The following is a 17,796-nucleotide window of genomic DNA, read 5'->3' on the forward strand; positions in this document are numbered from 1 at the left end:
AATGTACTCGGGGAGCTAACATTAGCAATATGCATGTAAATCTCTCATGGCTCAAAGTGGAAGAGAGATTGACTTCGTCATTACTTGTTTTTTTAAGAAGTGTTGACATGCTGAATGCACCGAGGTGTCTGTTTAAACTACTAGCACACAGCTCGGAGACCCATACATACCCCACAAGACATGCCACCAGAGGTCTGTTTAAACTACTAGCACACAGCTCGGAGACCCATACATACCCCACAAGACATGCCACCAGAGGTCTGTTTAAACTACTAGCACACAGCTCAGACACCCATACATACCCCACAAGACATGCCACCAGAGGTCTCTTCACAATCCCCAAGTCAAGAACAGACTATGGGAGGCGCACAGTACTACATAGAGCCATGGCTACATGGAACTCTATTCCACATCAGGGAGCTGATGCAAGCAGTACAATCCGATTTTTTAAAACAGATTAAAATACACTTTATGGAACAGCGGGGACTGTGAAGAGACACACACACACACACGATAAGACACACTCTACAAACAAGTACACAGATTTTGTATTGTAGATATGTGATAGTAGAGTAGTGGCCTGAGGGAATGTGTTATAATGTGTTATGAAATGTAATGTCATGTAATATTTTAAATTGTATATAAAACTGCCTTAATGTTGCTGGACCCCAGGAAGAGTAGCTGCTACCTTGGCAGCAGATAATGGGGATCCTTAATAAATAAAAATACTGAATTTGAGCCCTGGTTTTAACCAAACACAGTAAGCCCTTCCCTGATACGGACTATAATCAACTGACTGGCTTTCTTGACGTCTAAAGTATTCTCTCGGTTATGCAATCTGGTTTCCGCTCAGGTTATGGATGTGTCACGGCAACCTTAAAGGTCCTAAATGATGTCAACATTGACCTTGATTCTAAGCAATGTTGTGCTGCGATTTTTATTGATTTGGCCAAAGCTTTTGATACGGTAGACCATTCCATTCTTGTGGGCTGGCTAAGGAGTATTATTGTCTCTGAAGGGTCTTTGGCCTGGTTTGCTAACTACCTTTCTCAAAGAGCGTAGTGTATAAAGTCAGAACATCTGCTGTCTCAGCCACTGCCTGTCACCAAGAGAGTATCCCAAGGCTCGATCCTAGGTCCCACGCTCTTCTCAATTTACATCAACAACATAGCTCAAGCAATAGGAAGCTCTCATCCATTTATATGCAGATGATATAGTCTTATACTCAACTGGTCCCTCCCTGGATTTCGTGTTAAATGCTCTACAACAAAGCTTTCTTAGTGTCCAACAAGCTTTCTCTATCCTTACCTTGTTCTGAACACCTCCAAAACAAAGGTCATGTGGTTTGGTAAGAAGAATGCCCCTCTCCCTACAGGTGTGATTACTACCTCTGAGGGTTTAGAGCTTGAGGTAGTCACCTCATACAAGTCCTTGGGACTATGGCTAGATGGTACACTGTCCTTCTCTCAGCACATACCAAAGCTGCAGGCTAAATTTAAATCTAGACTTGGTTTCCTCTATCGTAATCGCTCCTTTTTTACCCCAGCTGCCAAACTAACCCTGATTCAGATGACCATCCTACCCATGCTAGGCTACGGAGATGTAATTTATAGATTGCCAGATAAGGGTGCTCGAAAGGCTAGATGTTCTTTACCATTCGGCCATCAGATTTGCCACCAATGCTACTTATAGGACACATCACTGCACTCTATACTACTCTGTATACACCTTGCGAGACCCACTGGTTGATGCTTATTTATAAAACCCTCTTAGGCCTCACTTCCCCCTCTTAGCCTCACTTCCCCCTCTTAGGCCTCACTTCCCCTTATCTGAGATATCTACTGCAGCCCTCATCTTCCACATACAACACCCGTTCTGCCAGTCACATTTTGTTAAAGGTCCCAAAGCACACACATCCCTGGGTCACTCCTCTTTTCAATTCGCTGCAGCTGGCGACTGGAATGAGCTGCAAAAAACACTCAAACTGGATCTCTTCATTCAAAGACTCAATCATAGACACTCTTACTGACAGTTGTGGCTGCTTCCCCTGATGTATTGTTGTCTTTACCTTCTTGCCCTTTGTGTTGTTGTCTGTGCCCAATAATGTTTGTACCATGTTTTGTGCTTCTACCATGTTGTGCTGCTACCATGTTGTTGTCATGCTGTGTTTTCATGTGTTGCTGCCATGCTATGTTTTTGTCTTATGTCTCTCTTGTCGTGATGTGTGTTTTGTCCTATATTTGTATTTCATTTTGAATCCCGGCCCCACAGGAGGCCTTTTGATAGGCCATCATTGTAAATAAGAATTTGTTCTTAACTGACTTGCTTAGTTAAATAAAGGTTAAATAAAAAATAAATAATGATAATAATAAACACGGGGGTATTTATTAAGGAGTATTTGGCTATACTGACACATCTATGGATAGCATAATTGCGTCTTTCAAACAGGTAGGCCAATCTCTTATTTTTTTAAATGGGAAGAAATGGGCTCCAACAACGCCTTCTTGTAGTTAGTAGAGCCGAATTAAAATGAAGACAATTGTTGAAATGAATAACTTTCAGCACCATTTGTTGTCCCCCTCTTTTTCATTATTCCGCAGCCATTCCAAAGCTGATGCCCGCGTGCATTTTTAGTTGACTTTCTCTTGGTTAATAAGTTAATGATTTAAAAGTGTCTGTCTCATGACATTGTAATACATTTGGTCTCCATGCTATAGGCCACAGAAAAACCAAATAGGCTACTACTCTTTCAACCGTAGGCTACATCATTTATGTTAAATTAATTTGATGGAGCGTTGGGGGAGCGCCACAGCGCTGCGTCTCTCCAACATCACCCCGGAGAGGCGTGCTGGGCATGAACAAGCTAAATAATATTTTGCACCCCTGCCTTTGGCAAAGTGGGCACTGCTTATCATGGGTGCGGCATCAGCGCTCACCTAAATAGGCCGCATGCCACTGGTTGAGAGAAGTTATCAATAGCAAGGTAAATTTATGATGAAACTTGCATGTGTTTTTGATTAAGTTGATCACATAGTCCTCAGTCACATAATTGTTAATAATGGGATTTTTAACAAACATTCTATCACAGGTGCAGTGTCCAGTGGGCTAACTGGCATAGTCTGCACAGATTAGCAGTGACAATGGAATTAAGGGACTCAGAGGAACCTTGAGCCAAAGCGGTTAAACAGCATTGACTATACACACCATAAGGCCAGTGACCAATATGCAGAAAAGCATCCAGAATGTCATCCCCTGCCTCCCACTCACAGGAGGAATTGAATAGGAGCCTGAGACACCTGAATCTGCCTGTGGGGAGTCTGCTTTATAAGTGTGTTAATGCTGAACCAACAATAATATCACAGCCAGTAGCGTTACAGGTAAAATTGGACTGAAAGGAATATTTATTTGTGGCTGTACCATTTTAATGTATTTGAAGATAATGAGCTGATGGCCTCCCAGTGGCTGGAAGACTGTGGAGACTCTGTGGCCCACAGAGGCACTGTTGTCAGTGTTGAAGAGCCATGGCTATCAGCAAGCCCTGATGGAGTGCTGAACTCCAAGGAGCTGTTGGAGATCAAGTGTCCTGTCATGGGGAAGGGCTGTGATTCTCTGGATGATGTCTTCAATGGGAAAGCCTGTGATGTGAAGGTGGTGGAGGGCACACCCCAACTGCAACCGCATGGGCCACGTGGCTACTACATGCAGATGCAAATTGGTATGTTTTGCACAAGACTGAGAGAAAGTAAGGTGTTCATCTGGACTCCGTCCCAGCAAGTTGCATCCCTGTTCCCTATGATGCACAGTTCTGTGCAGAGGCTGTCCTGAGGTTGAAGGCATTCTACTCAACACACATGCTGCCATTTATTGTTGAGGAGCATCAGGAAGGCAAAATATAGTGACAAATATATGCAGCTCTGTAGACGTATGTAGTCAGATGTCTCTCCTGTTTGCAGTTACAATTAACAAATTGTTTTTCTATTAAAAAGCCTGATTTAATGCATCAACAATCTCAGTATTGTGGAAATTGTTTTTTTGGCTTTGTTTTTAATATTAATGAGTATGTAAAACAAATAATTAAGTCGAGTTGTTATAGAATGAATTGACATTTCTTTAACATAACTTTTGACAACTTTAATTCATATTGGGAAATCGACCTTGTAAATGGCATTGACTAGTCAGTTCATTCAGCGTCTTCGTGATTGATATCACCACGCAGGTTACACAGGGCAGCACAAATTCAAAGTATTTTGTCCATTTTAGATGAGAGGTTGATTGGCACTGTCTGTGAGATGATTCTAAACCGTTTGAGCCTTTGAATTACGCGTTCCACATGAACCCTCACGTTAGCTATCCGTCGTGTACATGTGGTCTCCTTGTCTGACAGCTGTGCGCCTCTTTTTGTGAAGGCTGGAATTGTTCATTTGACTTTCCTCTCGTGTAGCAGATCACGGATTGTGAAGCCCCGGTCAGTCATGACCTCATCACCTGGACAGAGATACTCCAGGAACCCAGAACCCATGTTCTATCTTTGTTGCTACATTTACCTCCATATGCTGAGGAGATGAACATCACAAGACCACAAGGTGTAATGGCCACCAGGTACTTGATAGTGTTCTGGGCGTGGTAATTGCTGATTGACTCCCCCCTTGAATTCAGATTCTTGCACTTCTGTAAAGCAGTTTCTGAGCAGTCAACAATGCAGGTTGTTCCTGGGTAGTGTACTTTAAAACATTGTCACATTGTAGCATGGATGGTCTCCCTTGGCAACCATGGAATGTACTCCCTCAGATTCTCTTCCGTCAATCAAATCACTCGACAGACAATACTCTGGGAAACGCCAAACCTTTCTGCTAGGTACTGCTGCAGCAAGTTGAGCTTCAGATTCATCAGTGTCATCGAAAGTTGGTCTGTCAGGTCTTACTGAAAGCTGCCTTTGTAGAGGGGTAGAAGATGTTCTGCCAGTGTAGAAAAGGCAGCAAGAGACAAGCCTGTTTGCAGTCGACAGAGTGCTTCGTTCCTCAGCAGGGTTTTGTAGAGGTGCTGCTGGGCACTGTGTCCCTGCCTCACAGGTAGTGGGCTTTACATGATCACCTGAGCTATAGAGATGGGTCTTCCCATTGGGTTTGGGCATCCTTCTCTGAAGGCATATCCATCCCTTCTATCTGTGTTGGCCAATCGCCATTTTCAATTTGAGCCTGTCATCTGTTCAGAAATCAGTATGGCTTGTTAAACAAGTCAATGGACAAAACCGTACAATAAAACACCATACTGCATGAACGCTCCTAATAATTAATAATCATAATAATTAAGTCGGACAACTTTTTTGGGCCACTATAACTATAACTATTTTGACAATTGGACTGGTCCCCCCTACCACACGGAACCCCACTAATCTACAGACGGAAACGCACGAGGTGGCTAAAAACAGACCTCCCTCCATCTTCTACCAGCTTGCTACCTATGGCTCGGCTAGCTATCTAATTCTCACTGAACCCTTTGATCACTCGGCTAAGCATGCCTCTGCTTAATGTCAATATGCCTTGTCCATTGCTGTTCTGGTTAGTGTTAATTGGCTTATTTCACTGTAGAGCCTCTAGCCCTGCTCATTATACCTTGTCCAACCTCTCAGTTCCTCCACCCACACATGCTATGACATCTTCTGGTTTCAATGATGTTTCTAGAGACAATATCTCTCTCATCATCACTAAATGCCTAGGTTTACCTCCACTGTATTCACATCTTACCATACCTTTGTCTGTACATTATACCTTGAAGCTATTTTATCGCCCCCAGAAACCTGCTCCTTTTTCTCTCTATTCCGGACGTCACAGACGACCAATTCTTATAGCTTTTAGCCGCACCCTTATCCTCATCCTTCTCTGTTCCTCTGGTGATGTTGAGGTGAATCCAGGCCCTGCAGTGCCTAGCTCCACTCCTACTCCCCAGGTGCTCTCTTTTGATGACTTCTGTAACCGTAATAGCCTTGGTTTCGTGCATGTTAACATTAGAAGCCTCCTCCCTAAGTTTGTTTTATTCACTGCTTTAGCACACTCTGCCAACCCGGATGTCCTAGCCGTGTCTGAATCCTGGCTTAGGAAGTCCACCAAAAACTCTGAAATCTTCATCCCTAACTACGTTTTCAGACAAGATAGAACGGCCAAAGGGGGCGGTGTTGCAATCTACTGCAGAGATAGCTGCAGAGTTCTGTCCTACTATCCAGGTCTGTACCCAAACAATTTGAACTTCTACTTTTAAAAATCCATCTCTCTAAAAACAAGTCTCTTACCGTTGCTGCCTGCTATAGACCACCCTCGGCCCTCAGCTGTGCTCTGGACACCATAGGTGAACTGATTGCACCCCATCTATCTTCAGAGCTCGTGCTACTAGGTGACCTAAACTGGGACATGCTTAACACCCCAGCCATCCTACAATCTAAGCTTGATGCCCTCAATCTCACACAAATTATTAATGAACCCACCAGGCACCACCCCAAAGCCGTAAACACTTGCACCCTCATAGATATCATCCTAACAAAATTGCCCTCTAAATACACCTCTGCTGTTTTCAACCAAGATCTCAGCGATCACTGCCTCATAGTCTGCATCCGTAATGGGTCAGCGGTCAAACGACCTCCACTCATCACTGTCAAATGCTCCCTGAAACATTTCAGCAAGCAAGCCTTTCTAATCGACCTAGCCCTTGTATCCTGGAAGGATATTGACCTCATCCCGTCAGTAGAGGATGCCTGGTTATTTAAAAAAAAAATGCCTTCCTCACCATCTTAAATAAGCATGCCCCATTCAAGAAATGTAGAACCAGGAACAGATATAGCCCCTGGTTCTCCCCAGACCTGACTGCCCTTAACCAACACAAAAACATCCTGTGGCGTTCTGCATTAGCATCGAACAGCCCCCGTGATATGCAACTTTTCAGGGAAGTTAGAAACCAATATACACAGGCAGTTAGAAAAGCCAAGGCTAGCTTTTTCAAGCAGAAATTTGCTTCCTGCAACACAAATTCAAAAAAGTTCTGGGACATTGTAAAGTCCATGGAGAATAAGAACACCTCCTCCCAACTGCCCACTGCACTGAGGATAGGAAACTCTGTCACCACCGATAAACCCACTATAATTGAGAATTTCAATAAACATTTTTCTACGGCTGGCCATGCTTTCCACCTGGCTACCCCTACTGCAGTCAACAGCACTGCACCCCCCACAGCTACTCGCCCAAGCCTTCCCCATTTCTCCTTCTCCCAAATCCATTCAGCTGATGTTCTGAAAGAGCTGCAAAATCTGGACCCAAACAAATCAGCCGGGCTAGACAATCTGGACAGTTTCTTTCTAAAATTATCTGCCGAAATTATTGCAACCCCTATTTCTAGCCTGTTCAACCTCTCTTTCGTGTCGTCTGAGATTCCCATAGATTGGAAAGCAGCTGCTGTCATCCCCCTCTTCAAAGGAGGGGACACTCTTGACCCAAATTGCTACAGACCTATATCCATCCTACCCTGCCTTTCTAAGGTCTTCGAAAGCCAAGTCAACAAACAGATTACCGACCATTTCGAATCCCACCGCACCTTCTCCGCTATCCAATCTGGTTTCAGAGCTGGTCATGGGTGCACCTCAGCCACGCTCAAGGCCCTAAACGATATCGTAACCGCCATCGATAAGAAACAATACTGTGCTGCCGTATTCATTGACCTGGCCAAAGCTTTCGACTCTGTCAATCACCACATCCTCATCGGCAGACTCAATAGCCTTGGTTTCTCAAATGATTGCATCGCCTGGTTCACCAACTACTTCTCTGATAGAGTTCAGTGTGTCAAATCTGAGGGCCTGTTGTCCGGACCTCTGGCAGTCTCTATGGGGGTGCCACAGGGTTCAATTCTTGGGCCAACTCTTTTCTCTGTATACATCAATGATGTCACTCTTGCTGCTGGTGAGTCTCTGATCCACCTCTACGCAGACGACACCATTCTGTATACTTCTGGCCCTTCTTTGGACACTGTGTTAACAACCCTCCAGACGAGCTTCAGTGCCATACAACTCTCCTTCCGTGGCCTCCAACTGCTCCTAAATACAAGTAAAACTAAATGCATGCTCTTCAACCGATCGATGCCTGCACCTGCCCGCCTGTTCAGCATCACTACTCTGGATGGTTCTGACTTAGAATATGTGGACAACTACAAATACCTAGGTGTCTGGTTAGACTGTAAACTCTCCTTCCAGACTCACATCAAACATCTCCAATCCAAAGTTTAATCTAGAATTGGCTTCCTATTTCGCAACAAAGCATCCTTCACTCATGCTGCCAAACATACCCTCGTAAAACTGACCATCCTACCGATCCTCGACTTCGGCGATGTCATTTACAAAATAGCCTCCAATACCCTACTCAACAAACTGGATGCAGTCTATCACAGTGCCATCCGTTTTGTCACCAAAGCCCCATATACTACCCACCACTGTGACCTGTACGCTCTCGTTGGCTGGCCTTCGCTTCATAATCATCGTCAAACCCACTGGCTCCAGGTCATCTACAAGACCCTGCTAGGTAAAGTCCCCCCTTATCTCCGCTCACTGGTCACCATAGCAGCACCCACCTGTAGCACGCACCCGCGGGTATATCTCTCTGGTCACCCCCAAAGCCAATTCCTCCTTTGGCCGTCTCTCCTTCCAGTTGTCTGCTGCCAATGACTGGAACGAACTACAAAAATCTTTGAAACTGGAAACACTTATCTCCCTCACTAGCTTTAAGCACCAGCTGTCAGAGCAGCTCACAGATCACTGCACCTGTACATAGCCCATTTATAATTTAGCCCAAACAACTACCTCTTCCCCTACTGTATTTATTTATTTTGCTCAGTTGCACCCCATTATTTATTTCTAATTTGCACTTTCTTCTACTACAAATCTACCATCCCAGTGTTTTACTTGCTATATTGTATTTACTTTGCCACCATGGCCTTTTTTGCCTTTACCTCCCTTATCTCACCTCATTTGCTCACATTGTATATAGACTTATTTTTCTACTGTATTATTGACTGTATGTTTGTTTTACTCCATGTGTAACTCTGTGTTGTTGTATGTTGTCGAACTGCTTTGCTTTATCTTGGCCAGGTCGCAATTGTAAATGAGAACTTGTTCTCAACTTGCCTACCTGGTTAAATAAAGGTGAAATAAAATAAATAAACATTTTAAAAGTATTTATAAAATTTCCTTTTTTTTATTGAGTTGTAGAGGAAATAAATTGTGCTATTATGACTGTGCTTAGATGCAAGAGGGAGACACAATGAGAGCAGGCAAACTGCTCAAGCGTTTGGCTGAACTGTCACTGATGACTGCCTGACCAACCCTTCTTCATGAATGGAGCATCGTAGCTAAGCCAAGCCATTTTTCTTGGTAAGGCTCCACTGTAGGCTTCTTGTCAAAGAAGTGGTAGGAGCACACAAAGAGACGTTTTGGAAGTTTATTTTGGTTCAACGCTTTGAGCTAGAGCCGCAAAGGTGGATGCAGGTCCTATGGGGCTCCACAGGTACATACAGATCGACGTCGTAGAGATGGTGTTCAAAACAATCTTGTTGTAAAAACTACGTCTTCATCCAATTATTGTAACAGTCTCGTACTGAACATAGAATGCTTGTCATGTTGATCGATTTTAGGATTTTGTGCGGTTCTGTCATTGTAAAACTATCAAGCTCTCGACTAAAAGTTACCACTTTTGCCGCTTTCACCTCCCGCCTCTAGCAGGCGCTAACGTCGCGCGAATGATGCCGGAAATAAAAACACGATTGAAACTGATAACTCGCCGCGATCACTGTGGCGTCCAGAATAAGGCGATACTATACCAGAGAAGAAGAAGAAGTGAACATGAATAATTTCCACGTTAGCGGTTTTATTGTTGTTATTTATACGTTTATTAACATCATGGAACTCAATATGACGAATTTAACTGCACAGCATCACATACGTACCCCATGTAGTGTTTAATTTGCGTTGAAGACAGGATTTGGTTGACAGCTGTTATCTAGGTAAAGCTAGTTGTCGACCTGCTAACAATGGCTAACTGTATGGTTTTTCACACTCAAATAGCCTCCATCATGGAGGTGCTAGCGAATGCTGCGGTGGCAGAGATCTGTAAACTCGTAGATGACGACTATGCAGTGTTTCGTTTGGAAATAACTCAAAGCCAGAGAGAAAACAGGACATTGCGGAGGAAACTACAGCTACTGGAACTGAAGGTGGCACGGGAGCGCGTCGTTGCCAGTCCCAGTAGTGTCAAGATCTTCGACCGAAACAGAAGAATGGCAAGAGGTACATTTAGCAGAAGGCCGAGGCTGCGCAGCCTGTCGCCGTTCATATATAGCTCAGTGACTGTCGCCCCAATCCGGCTCTGTGTTCAGATCTATTACACAGAATTGGGTCTTGGTCAGTTGTTGGATAGTGTGCAATAATTCCCCTGATTAGTAAGCTATCTTGCGCAAAGACACAATCATATTCTAAGCAGATTCTTGATTTAATGCATATTCTATTTACACAATGAAAACAATGTTATGCATGGAATATAATACATCAATAAATATTATATCAAGAAGTTATGAAAAGTGTTACTTTACATCCTTGTCAATTGTAGACAGTGTCAATAGTGTACAATATACCATTGATGGTACCTAAACCACCTCTTTTGCCCCCAATCATTCTCTCAGGTGAAATACATCTCACTGGAGGCCACAGGAGCTTTGTGAAGCCAGTGGGACACAATACATGCAGAGATGACCAACCAATCACTGTTGATGAGGGGAGTGGAACTTCAACCCAGCAAGTTATCGTCATAGAGGTCAGTGTAATAGTGTTGCATTAAATTACAGTGCATCATATGTGACCAGTTTATTTCAGAAAGGCTCCCCTCAGCTTTTCACTTGCTTACATGTACATCCTCTTTTATCTGCCATAGGGGAGCGTGTGAGACTTCCCTATGACATTGTTATCCGTTAATAACCTCTACTCTTGTTGCGTCAGTCTACAGAGGCTGCAGGTCCTGGGGTCAAACAGGAGAGGTCTGAAGGAAAGGAGGACCCACGGCACAGCAGAGACATCCAGAATGGAGCGGCTGGAGCGCCCCCTGTAGCCACGAAGGACCCCACCACTGCGCAGCCCAGGACCCGACGCAGCATCACGGAGGTCAGTGGAACGCCGATCGCCGTCCTCAAGTCAGAGGCAGACACCGAGACTTTAACTGTAACACAAATGCAATTACACAGAGGATCTGAACACAAATCATCAGGCCCAGAGATACTGGGCCTGGGGAGACTGGGCTGTCCTCCTGGCTCAGAATATTTACCAGTATTTCACCAGGACCAGAGGACTGTTCATTCCCCTGGGGATGTTGATGGTGACTCGTTCGACACTGATGGGGATGATCCCTCTTGTTCTTACACTACAGAGATGGACCCTGGCAACATATCCTTGGGTTTAGAGACACAAACTGATCTGTCTAGAGGGGACTGGAACCAGTACAGTAGTAGTGTACACTCTGAAGGGTGCCTAGATGAGAAAGGCGAGGTTCTGGGCATAGATGAGGTGACTGTGAAAGTGGAGGGCGACGTTCCTCCCACATGGAATGCAGATAGTCACCTAGGAGATGGACTCACACAGGGCAGAGATTTCTTAGACTACAGGGAAAGCTTAGAGACAAATCCAAATGTCGCCACCCACTCCCCTTTACACACGTTCAGGAATCGCGACCCAGTGTCCACGTCAATGGGGCCTACTGATCCACACCGCCTCGTCCTTTTCGATAAGGGATTGAACTCAAACGACAGGGCTAGAGCCCAGGCTCGGCGTGGAGGAGCAACATCAGGCAAAAGTAAAGAGAAACGGTTCCTCTGCATGTTCTGTAACAAAGGCTTCAGCTGCCCCCAGAAGGTGGAGATCCACCAGAGGGTCCACACAGGGGTGAAACCCTTCAGCTGTACCCAGTGTCCCATGGCCTTCGCTCAGGCTGGTGACCTGAAGAGGCACCAGAGGGTCCATACTGGGGAGAAACCCTTCAGCTGTACCCAGTGTTCCATGGCCTTTGCCCAGGCTGGTCACCTGAAGAGACACCAGAGGGTCCACACAGGGGAGAAATAATACAGCTGACCCCATTATCAGAAGAGATTCTTGCACCAGCTGAAGATGCACCTGATGGTCCACACGGGAGAAAGGCTGTTTGTCTGTACGCACTGCCGGGAAGAGGTTCTCAGAGAGGAGATACCAGAAGAAAAAACATTCCGCTCGGTAGCTTCTGATGGTTAGATCAAACCCTGCATTAAAGACAAAGATGAATTGTCATTGTTGTCGGCACGAAAAAGATCCACAGACGTATTTGGAATTACGAGAGTTACCGATTTCAGTGTAGAATATTGCATCCAGACATTGTGTGATATATAGGGCTGGGCGATATATCCAATTAATTCAAATTAATGTTTTAATGCAATGTTTCAAATGCATGTTTCGCAAGAATTTTGTTTTTATTTGTATATCTTTTTGCATTCTACTGTGCCTTCAGAAAGTATTCATAGCCCTTGACTTATTCCACATTTTATTATGGCCTGAATTCAAAATGGATTAAAAAAATAATAATTCTCGACCATCTACACAATACCCCATAATGAAAATAAACAATACCCCATTTTTGTGAATACAGAAATATCTAATTTACAAAAGTATTCACACCCCTAAGTCAATGCATATTAGAATCACAGTGATTACAGCTGTGAGTATCTAAGAGCTTTCCACACCTGGATTGTACAATATTTGCACATCATTTTTTAATTCTTCAAACTCTGGCAAGTTGGTTGTTGATAATTGCTAGACAGCCATTTTCAAGTCTTGCAATAGATTTTCAAGTAGATTTAAGTCAAAACTGTATTTCGGCCCCTCAGGAACATTCAACGTCATCCTGGTAAGCAACTCCAGTATATATTTGGCCTTAAGTTTTGGGTTATTGTCCTACTGAAAGGTGAACTCTTTCCCAGTGTCAGTTGGAAAGCAAACTGAACCAGGTTTTCCACTAGGCATTTGCCTGTGCTTAGCTCTATTCCGTAGTCCTTTGCCAATTTACAAGCATACCCATAACATGATGCGGCCATCACCATGCTTGAAAATATGAAGTGTTATTCAGTGATGTGTTGTATTAGATTTGCCCCAAACGTAACGCTTTGCATTCAGGACTTTTATTTCTTTGCCATATTTTTTTGCAGTATTACTTTAGTGCCTTATTGCAAACAGGAGGCATGTTTTGGAATATTTATATTCTGTACATGCATCCTTCTTTTCACTCTGTCATTTGCATTAGTGTTGTGGATTAATTACAATGTTGTTGATCCATCCTCAGTTGTCTTCGATCACAGCCATTAAACTCTGTAACTGTTTAAATGTCACAATTGGCCTCATGATGAAATCCCTGAGCGGTTTCCTTCCTCTCCAGCAACTGAATTAGGAAGAACGCCTATATATTTGTAGTGACTGAGTGTATTGATAACTTCACCAAGCTGAAAGGTATATTCAATGTCTGCTTTTTTAAATGTTTTACCCATCTACCAGGGTGCCCTTATTTGCGAGGCATTGGAAAACCTCCCTGGTCTTTGTGGTTGAATCTGTGTTTGAAATTCACTGCTCGACTGTAGGACTTTATAGATGATTGTATGTGTGGGGTACAGAGATGTGGTAGTCATAAAGATATATTGTTGAACACTATTATTGCACACAGAATGAGTCCATGCAACTCATTATTTTTTATTTAACTAGGCAAGTCAGTTAAGAACAAATTCTTATTTCCAATGACGGCCTACTCTGTGCACTGACTTGCTAAGCACATTTTTACTCTGAACTTATTTAGGCTTGCCATAACAAAGGCGTTGAATACTTATTGACTCAAGACATTTCAGCTTTTCATTTTTAATACGTTTAAAAAAAAAAGAACAATATCACTTTGAAATTATGGGGTGTTGTGTGTGACACAATCTTAAAATTCAGGCTGTAGCACAACAAAATGTTGGAAAAAGTCAAGGGGTGTGAGTACTTTCTGAAGGCACTGTCTTTTTGGTCTCGTGTCCTTCGTTTCTTCTGTGCTGTGTGCACTGTGCACCTTCCCACTCGCACACAGACACCAAGCCCCTCCCCCTGCCACTCACAACAACAATGATGAAAGATAACTGAACCTTTTGAACAATACCCCTTTTTATGTCTCAACTCTCAAATTGTAGAACAGAGCAGATCCTACTAAAACGAGAGGATCAATGAACATGAATGTGTCAGGGGCCTTCCGAGTGGCGCATTGGTCTAAGGCACTGCATCGCCACTAGAGATTCTGAGTTCGAGTCCAGGCTCTGTCGCAGCCGGCCGCAATCGGGAGACCCATGGGGCGGCGCACAATTGGCCCAGCGACGTCCGGGTTAGGTGAGGGTTTGGCCGGCAGGGATATCCTTGTCCCATCGCGCACTAGAGACTCCTGTGGCGGGCCGGGCACAGTGCACGCTGACACTCCTCCGGGTTAAGTGGGCATTGTGCCAAGAAGCAGTGCGGCTTGGTTGGGTTGCAGCGATGGGACAAGACTGTAACTACCAATTTGATACCACAAAATTAGGGAGAAAAAAGGGTAAAAAAAAAAAAAAGAACATGATTGTGGAAAATTAATGTTCTGTCGCAAGCTCGGTATTGTGGTACCACGTACTGCTAGCAGTATTTTAGCCACATAGTGTTATGTGCTTGCTGTCTAGTCTGTGTTTTATAAATGTGCAATGAGCATTAAAAAATACATTCATAAAAGGAATTGGCAACTCGTTCTCATTCCGAGAAATAAGCATCTTCTTGTCCAGGTAGGCCACTTGATTTCAATATCTAAACAAAGTGAACAGGATATGTTGTTCCAACAGTTGGAGATGGATAGGAGGGTGCAATCATCACAGTTCAACTGTTCTACCTTGGTAGCAAGCAAATAGATCCAAGTGAACCAATAACTTTGATTTGAAGTTGGCTAGACTTGAACTATAAAGATTAGCTGGCTACTCATTAGAATGTGGGCTTGTGCTTGAGAGATTGTTTATGAGACCTGTGTTAATTTTCAGCTACAAGATGATAGTCATTATTAGTGAATGCGCGTTTTGCAGGGTTCTGGTTAAATTTGTAACATAAATTGCATTTTCATAGACTTGAAATCTAGATCAGTGATTATTGCAACAAAAAAAAGCAGTTTAAAATATTTTGATAAAATAATTACATTATTTGTGGGTCTTATGGTTGTGGAAGGTCATATATTTAGCCTAGGTATAATTTTACAAACCCTGAATTCATTAGATTATTTATGACTGTTTGAAATTAATTGTATTGCCCTTTAATTGTGCAACAAAGATTTTTTTAGAGAGAACTTTAGAACATCAAGTTGTATATCATGAATCATCCATAAGTTTGAAAAAAATCATTTTGATTTTTAGGCCCTATCGCCCAGCCCTAGGCATATAAGCCTAAAAAGCATGTTTTATATATTGTGTTTGTACTGTATAGGCTCTGATGCCTATTTCATTACTTCCATTTAACTACTTAATTTCTAATTTTTAAGGAGAAAATTAATGTAGTTTATCATATAGATTTTTAGTTGAGACGTGTATGTGTGGTTTTCATATGGTGTATTTAAAACTTGTGTTTAATAAACACAAAATGGGACTTTTCATGCAGACTTTAATTGAGACTCTTCAGTATACATCACATCTGATCTCACCCTATTCTGCATACACACAACAGCGCTTTAGAACCATTATACACTTACTAAATATACCTACACATACTCGCACACTAACAAACACATGCTGTACATGTCAAAATAGTTTAGTCAGGTTTGTCTGATGGGGACTTAGAACTGATGGTGACCACAACATGTTTATGTCCATCTGATGGGTTTAACAACAATGAAGTCATTCTGTAACTACAGTATAGGACTCAAACGTAGTGGGGATGGATAAACACTCCATGTTGATAGTGTGTTTATTATCTTTGTGTACACACATGAGGGAGTGTATGTCTGTGTAATCTGTATCACCTGTCTCTTCCAGGAGGAGGGTTCAGAGGTGCTGCTGGTGAAGGAGGAGGGGTGTGAGGAGGGTCTGGGGAACCCTGAGGGAACCATGGTCATGGAGGACAACCAGACTACACCTCCTCCTGAACCCACAGAGGAACCAGCTGAGCAGCACAGGACCACACACAGTCTCACTGAGGTGAGCCCACTGTGAACTACTGTCTGAATGTTATTAGGTCAGGGCTCGTATCCACAAAGCCTCTCAGAGCAGGATAGCTGATCTAGGATCTGTTTAGCCTTTTAGATTATAATGAATAAAGATATGTAGACAGATGGGGACCTAATCCTAGATCAGCGTTATTACGCTGAGACGTACAAGTATTTCGCGACAACCGCAATAACATCTGCTGTGTATGTGACCAATAAGATTTGATCCTAGATGAGCCCTCCTACTGTGAGACACCTTCTAGATACCGGCCCTGATGTTGACTTAGTCATCATTGCGACCAGGGTCTCTTTCACAAGGGGGCCCTGCTTATACAATTCATAAGACAACATCTAATCAAATCCGATACAATGTAAAACAAACAAAAATACAGCATTACACAAATATTCAAGAAAAAGTTACAAAGGCCCCCAATCAATATTTTAAATTGCCCGAGCGGCACCAGAACATCCAATTGTAATGTATTTTGTAGTTGGTTCCAGCAATGAGGTGCATTATAACAAAAAGTGGATTTACCTAGTTTGGCGGAGACCCGAGGAAACTCAAGAGTAAACCAACCCTATGAACGGGTTTGGTATCTCATGATTTTTATACTTTAACAACAAAGTTAGGTAAGTTGGAAGCTTGTGTAGTAGAGCTTTGTAAACAAACAAACAAACAAAAAAGGAGTAATGAAGTGATCTACAGGACTTTAATGAGGACCAGCCAATTTGATACAGGATGCAGTGGTGAATATTAAAACTGTCACCTGTGATAAAACAAATGGCGCTATGGTAGACGGCATCTAAAGGTTTAAAACTAGTGGCTGCTGCAATCTTGTAAATGGTGTCACCATAGTCAAAAACTATCAGGAAAGTTGACTGTACAATCTGCTTTCTGCTATTCCGGGAAAGGAAAGATCTATTTCTAGAAAATAATCCCACTTTCAAGCTTAGTTTTTTAACTAGCTCATCCATAACTTTTTTTGGAACATTTAAATCTTTGTCAATCCAAATGCCCAGATATTTAGAAGCGGGAACCTAATCGATGGGAGAACCAACAATCCAATTAATAGAAATGTGGTCCATCTGAAATATTTTTGCGAGAATTAGAGAACATGTATTTAGTCTGGCCTACAATTAAGTACACATTTTAAACCAACCAGGTTTTTCTGTAAGGCATCAAGGTCAGATTGCAGCATTTACAGCCTGCTCAAGTGGCAATGGCACACCCCTGAGTGCTTGCAGAGTGACGTCATCAGAGTGCAACGCATGCTGAAAGCGGAATGAGAGAGCGCTCAGTAAAAAAAAAAAAAAAAAAGTGTTACTGAAAAATGTCCCTTTGTTTTTTTTAAACTAGCCTACCTGTTTAATTTGGATCCTGCGACGTGGTTAGGTCAGTTGCTGTGGACCGCTACTATCTGTTCCGGGACACTGCCAAACCCTGAAGTCTGAAGAGCTGCTGCTTGGCGACGCAGCTAGCCTAGTTGCTAGCTATCAAGCTAGCCAGGTTTCTTTGACAATTTGAACACAGCCT

The 17,796-nt window shown here is 43.1% G+C and overlaps 1 protein-coding gene across 1 annotated transcript; it reads left to right on the forward strand.

The window, feature by feature from the left end:
* The first annotated feature begins 9,670 nt into the window (after window positions 1-9,670).
* LOC115201872 (zinc finger and BTB domain-containing protein 18.2-like) lies at window positions 9,671-12,502 on the forward strand. Its single transcript, XM_029765753.1, has 3 exons — window positions 9,671-10,315; window positions 10,708-10,838; window positions 11,021-12,502. The coding sequence occupies exons 1-3, from the start codon at window positions 10,060-10,062 to the stop codon at window positions 12,131-12,133; spliced, it is 1,500 nt and encodes a 499-aa protein (XP_029621613.1). The 5' UTR covers window positions 9,671-10,059; the 3' UTR covers window positions 12,134-12,502.
* The last annotated feature ends 5,294 nt before the right edge of the window (window positions 12,503-17,796 follow it).

Source organism: Salmo trutta, chromosome 11 (assembly GCF_901001165.1).
Source record: "Salmo trutta chromosome 11, fSalTru1.1, whole genome shotgun sequence".
In the NCBI taxonomy this organism is placed as follows: Eukaryota; Metazoa; Chordata; class Actinopteri; order Salmoniformes; family Salmonidae; genus Salmo; species Salmo trutta.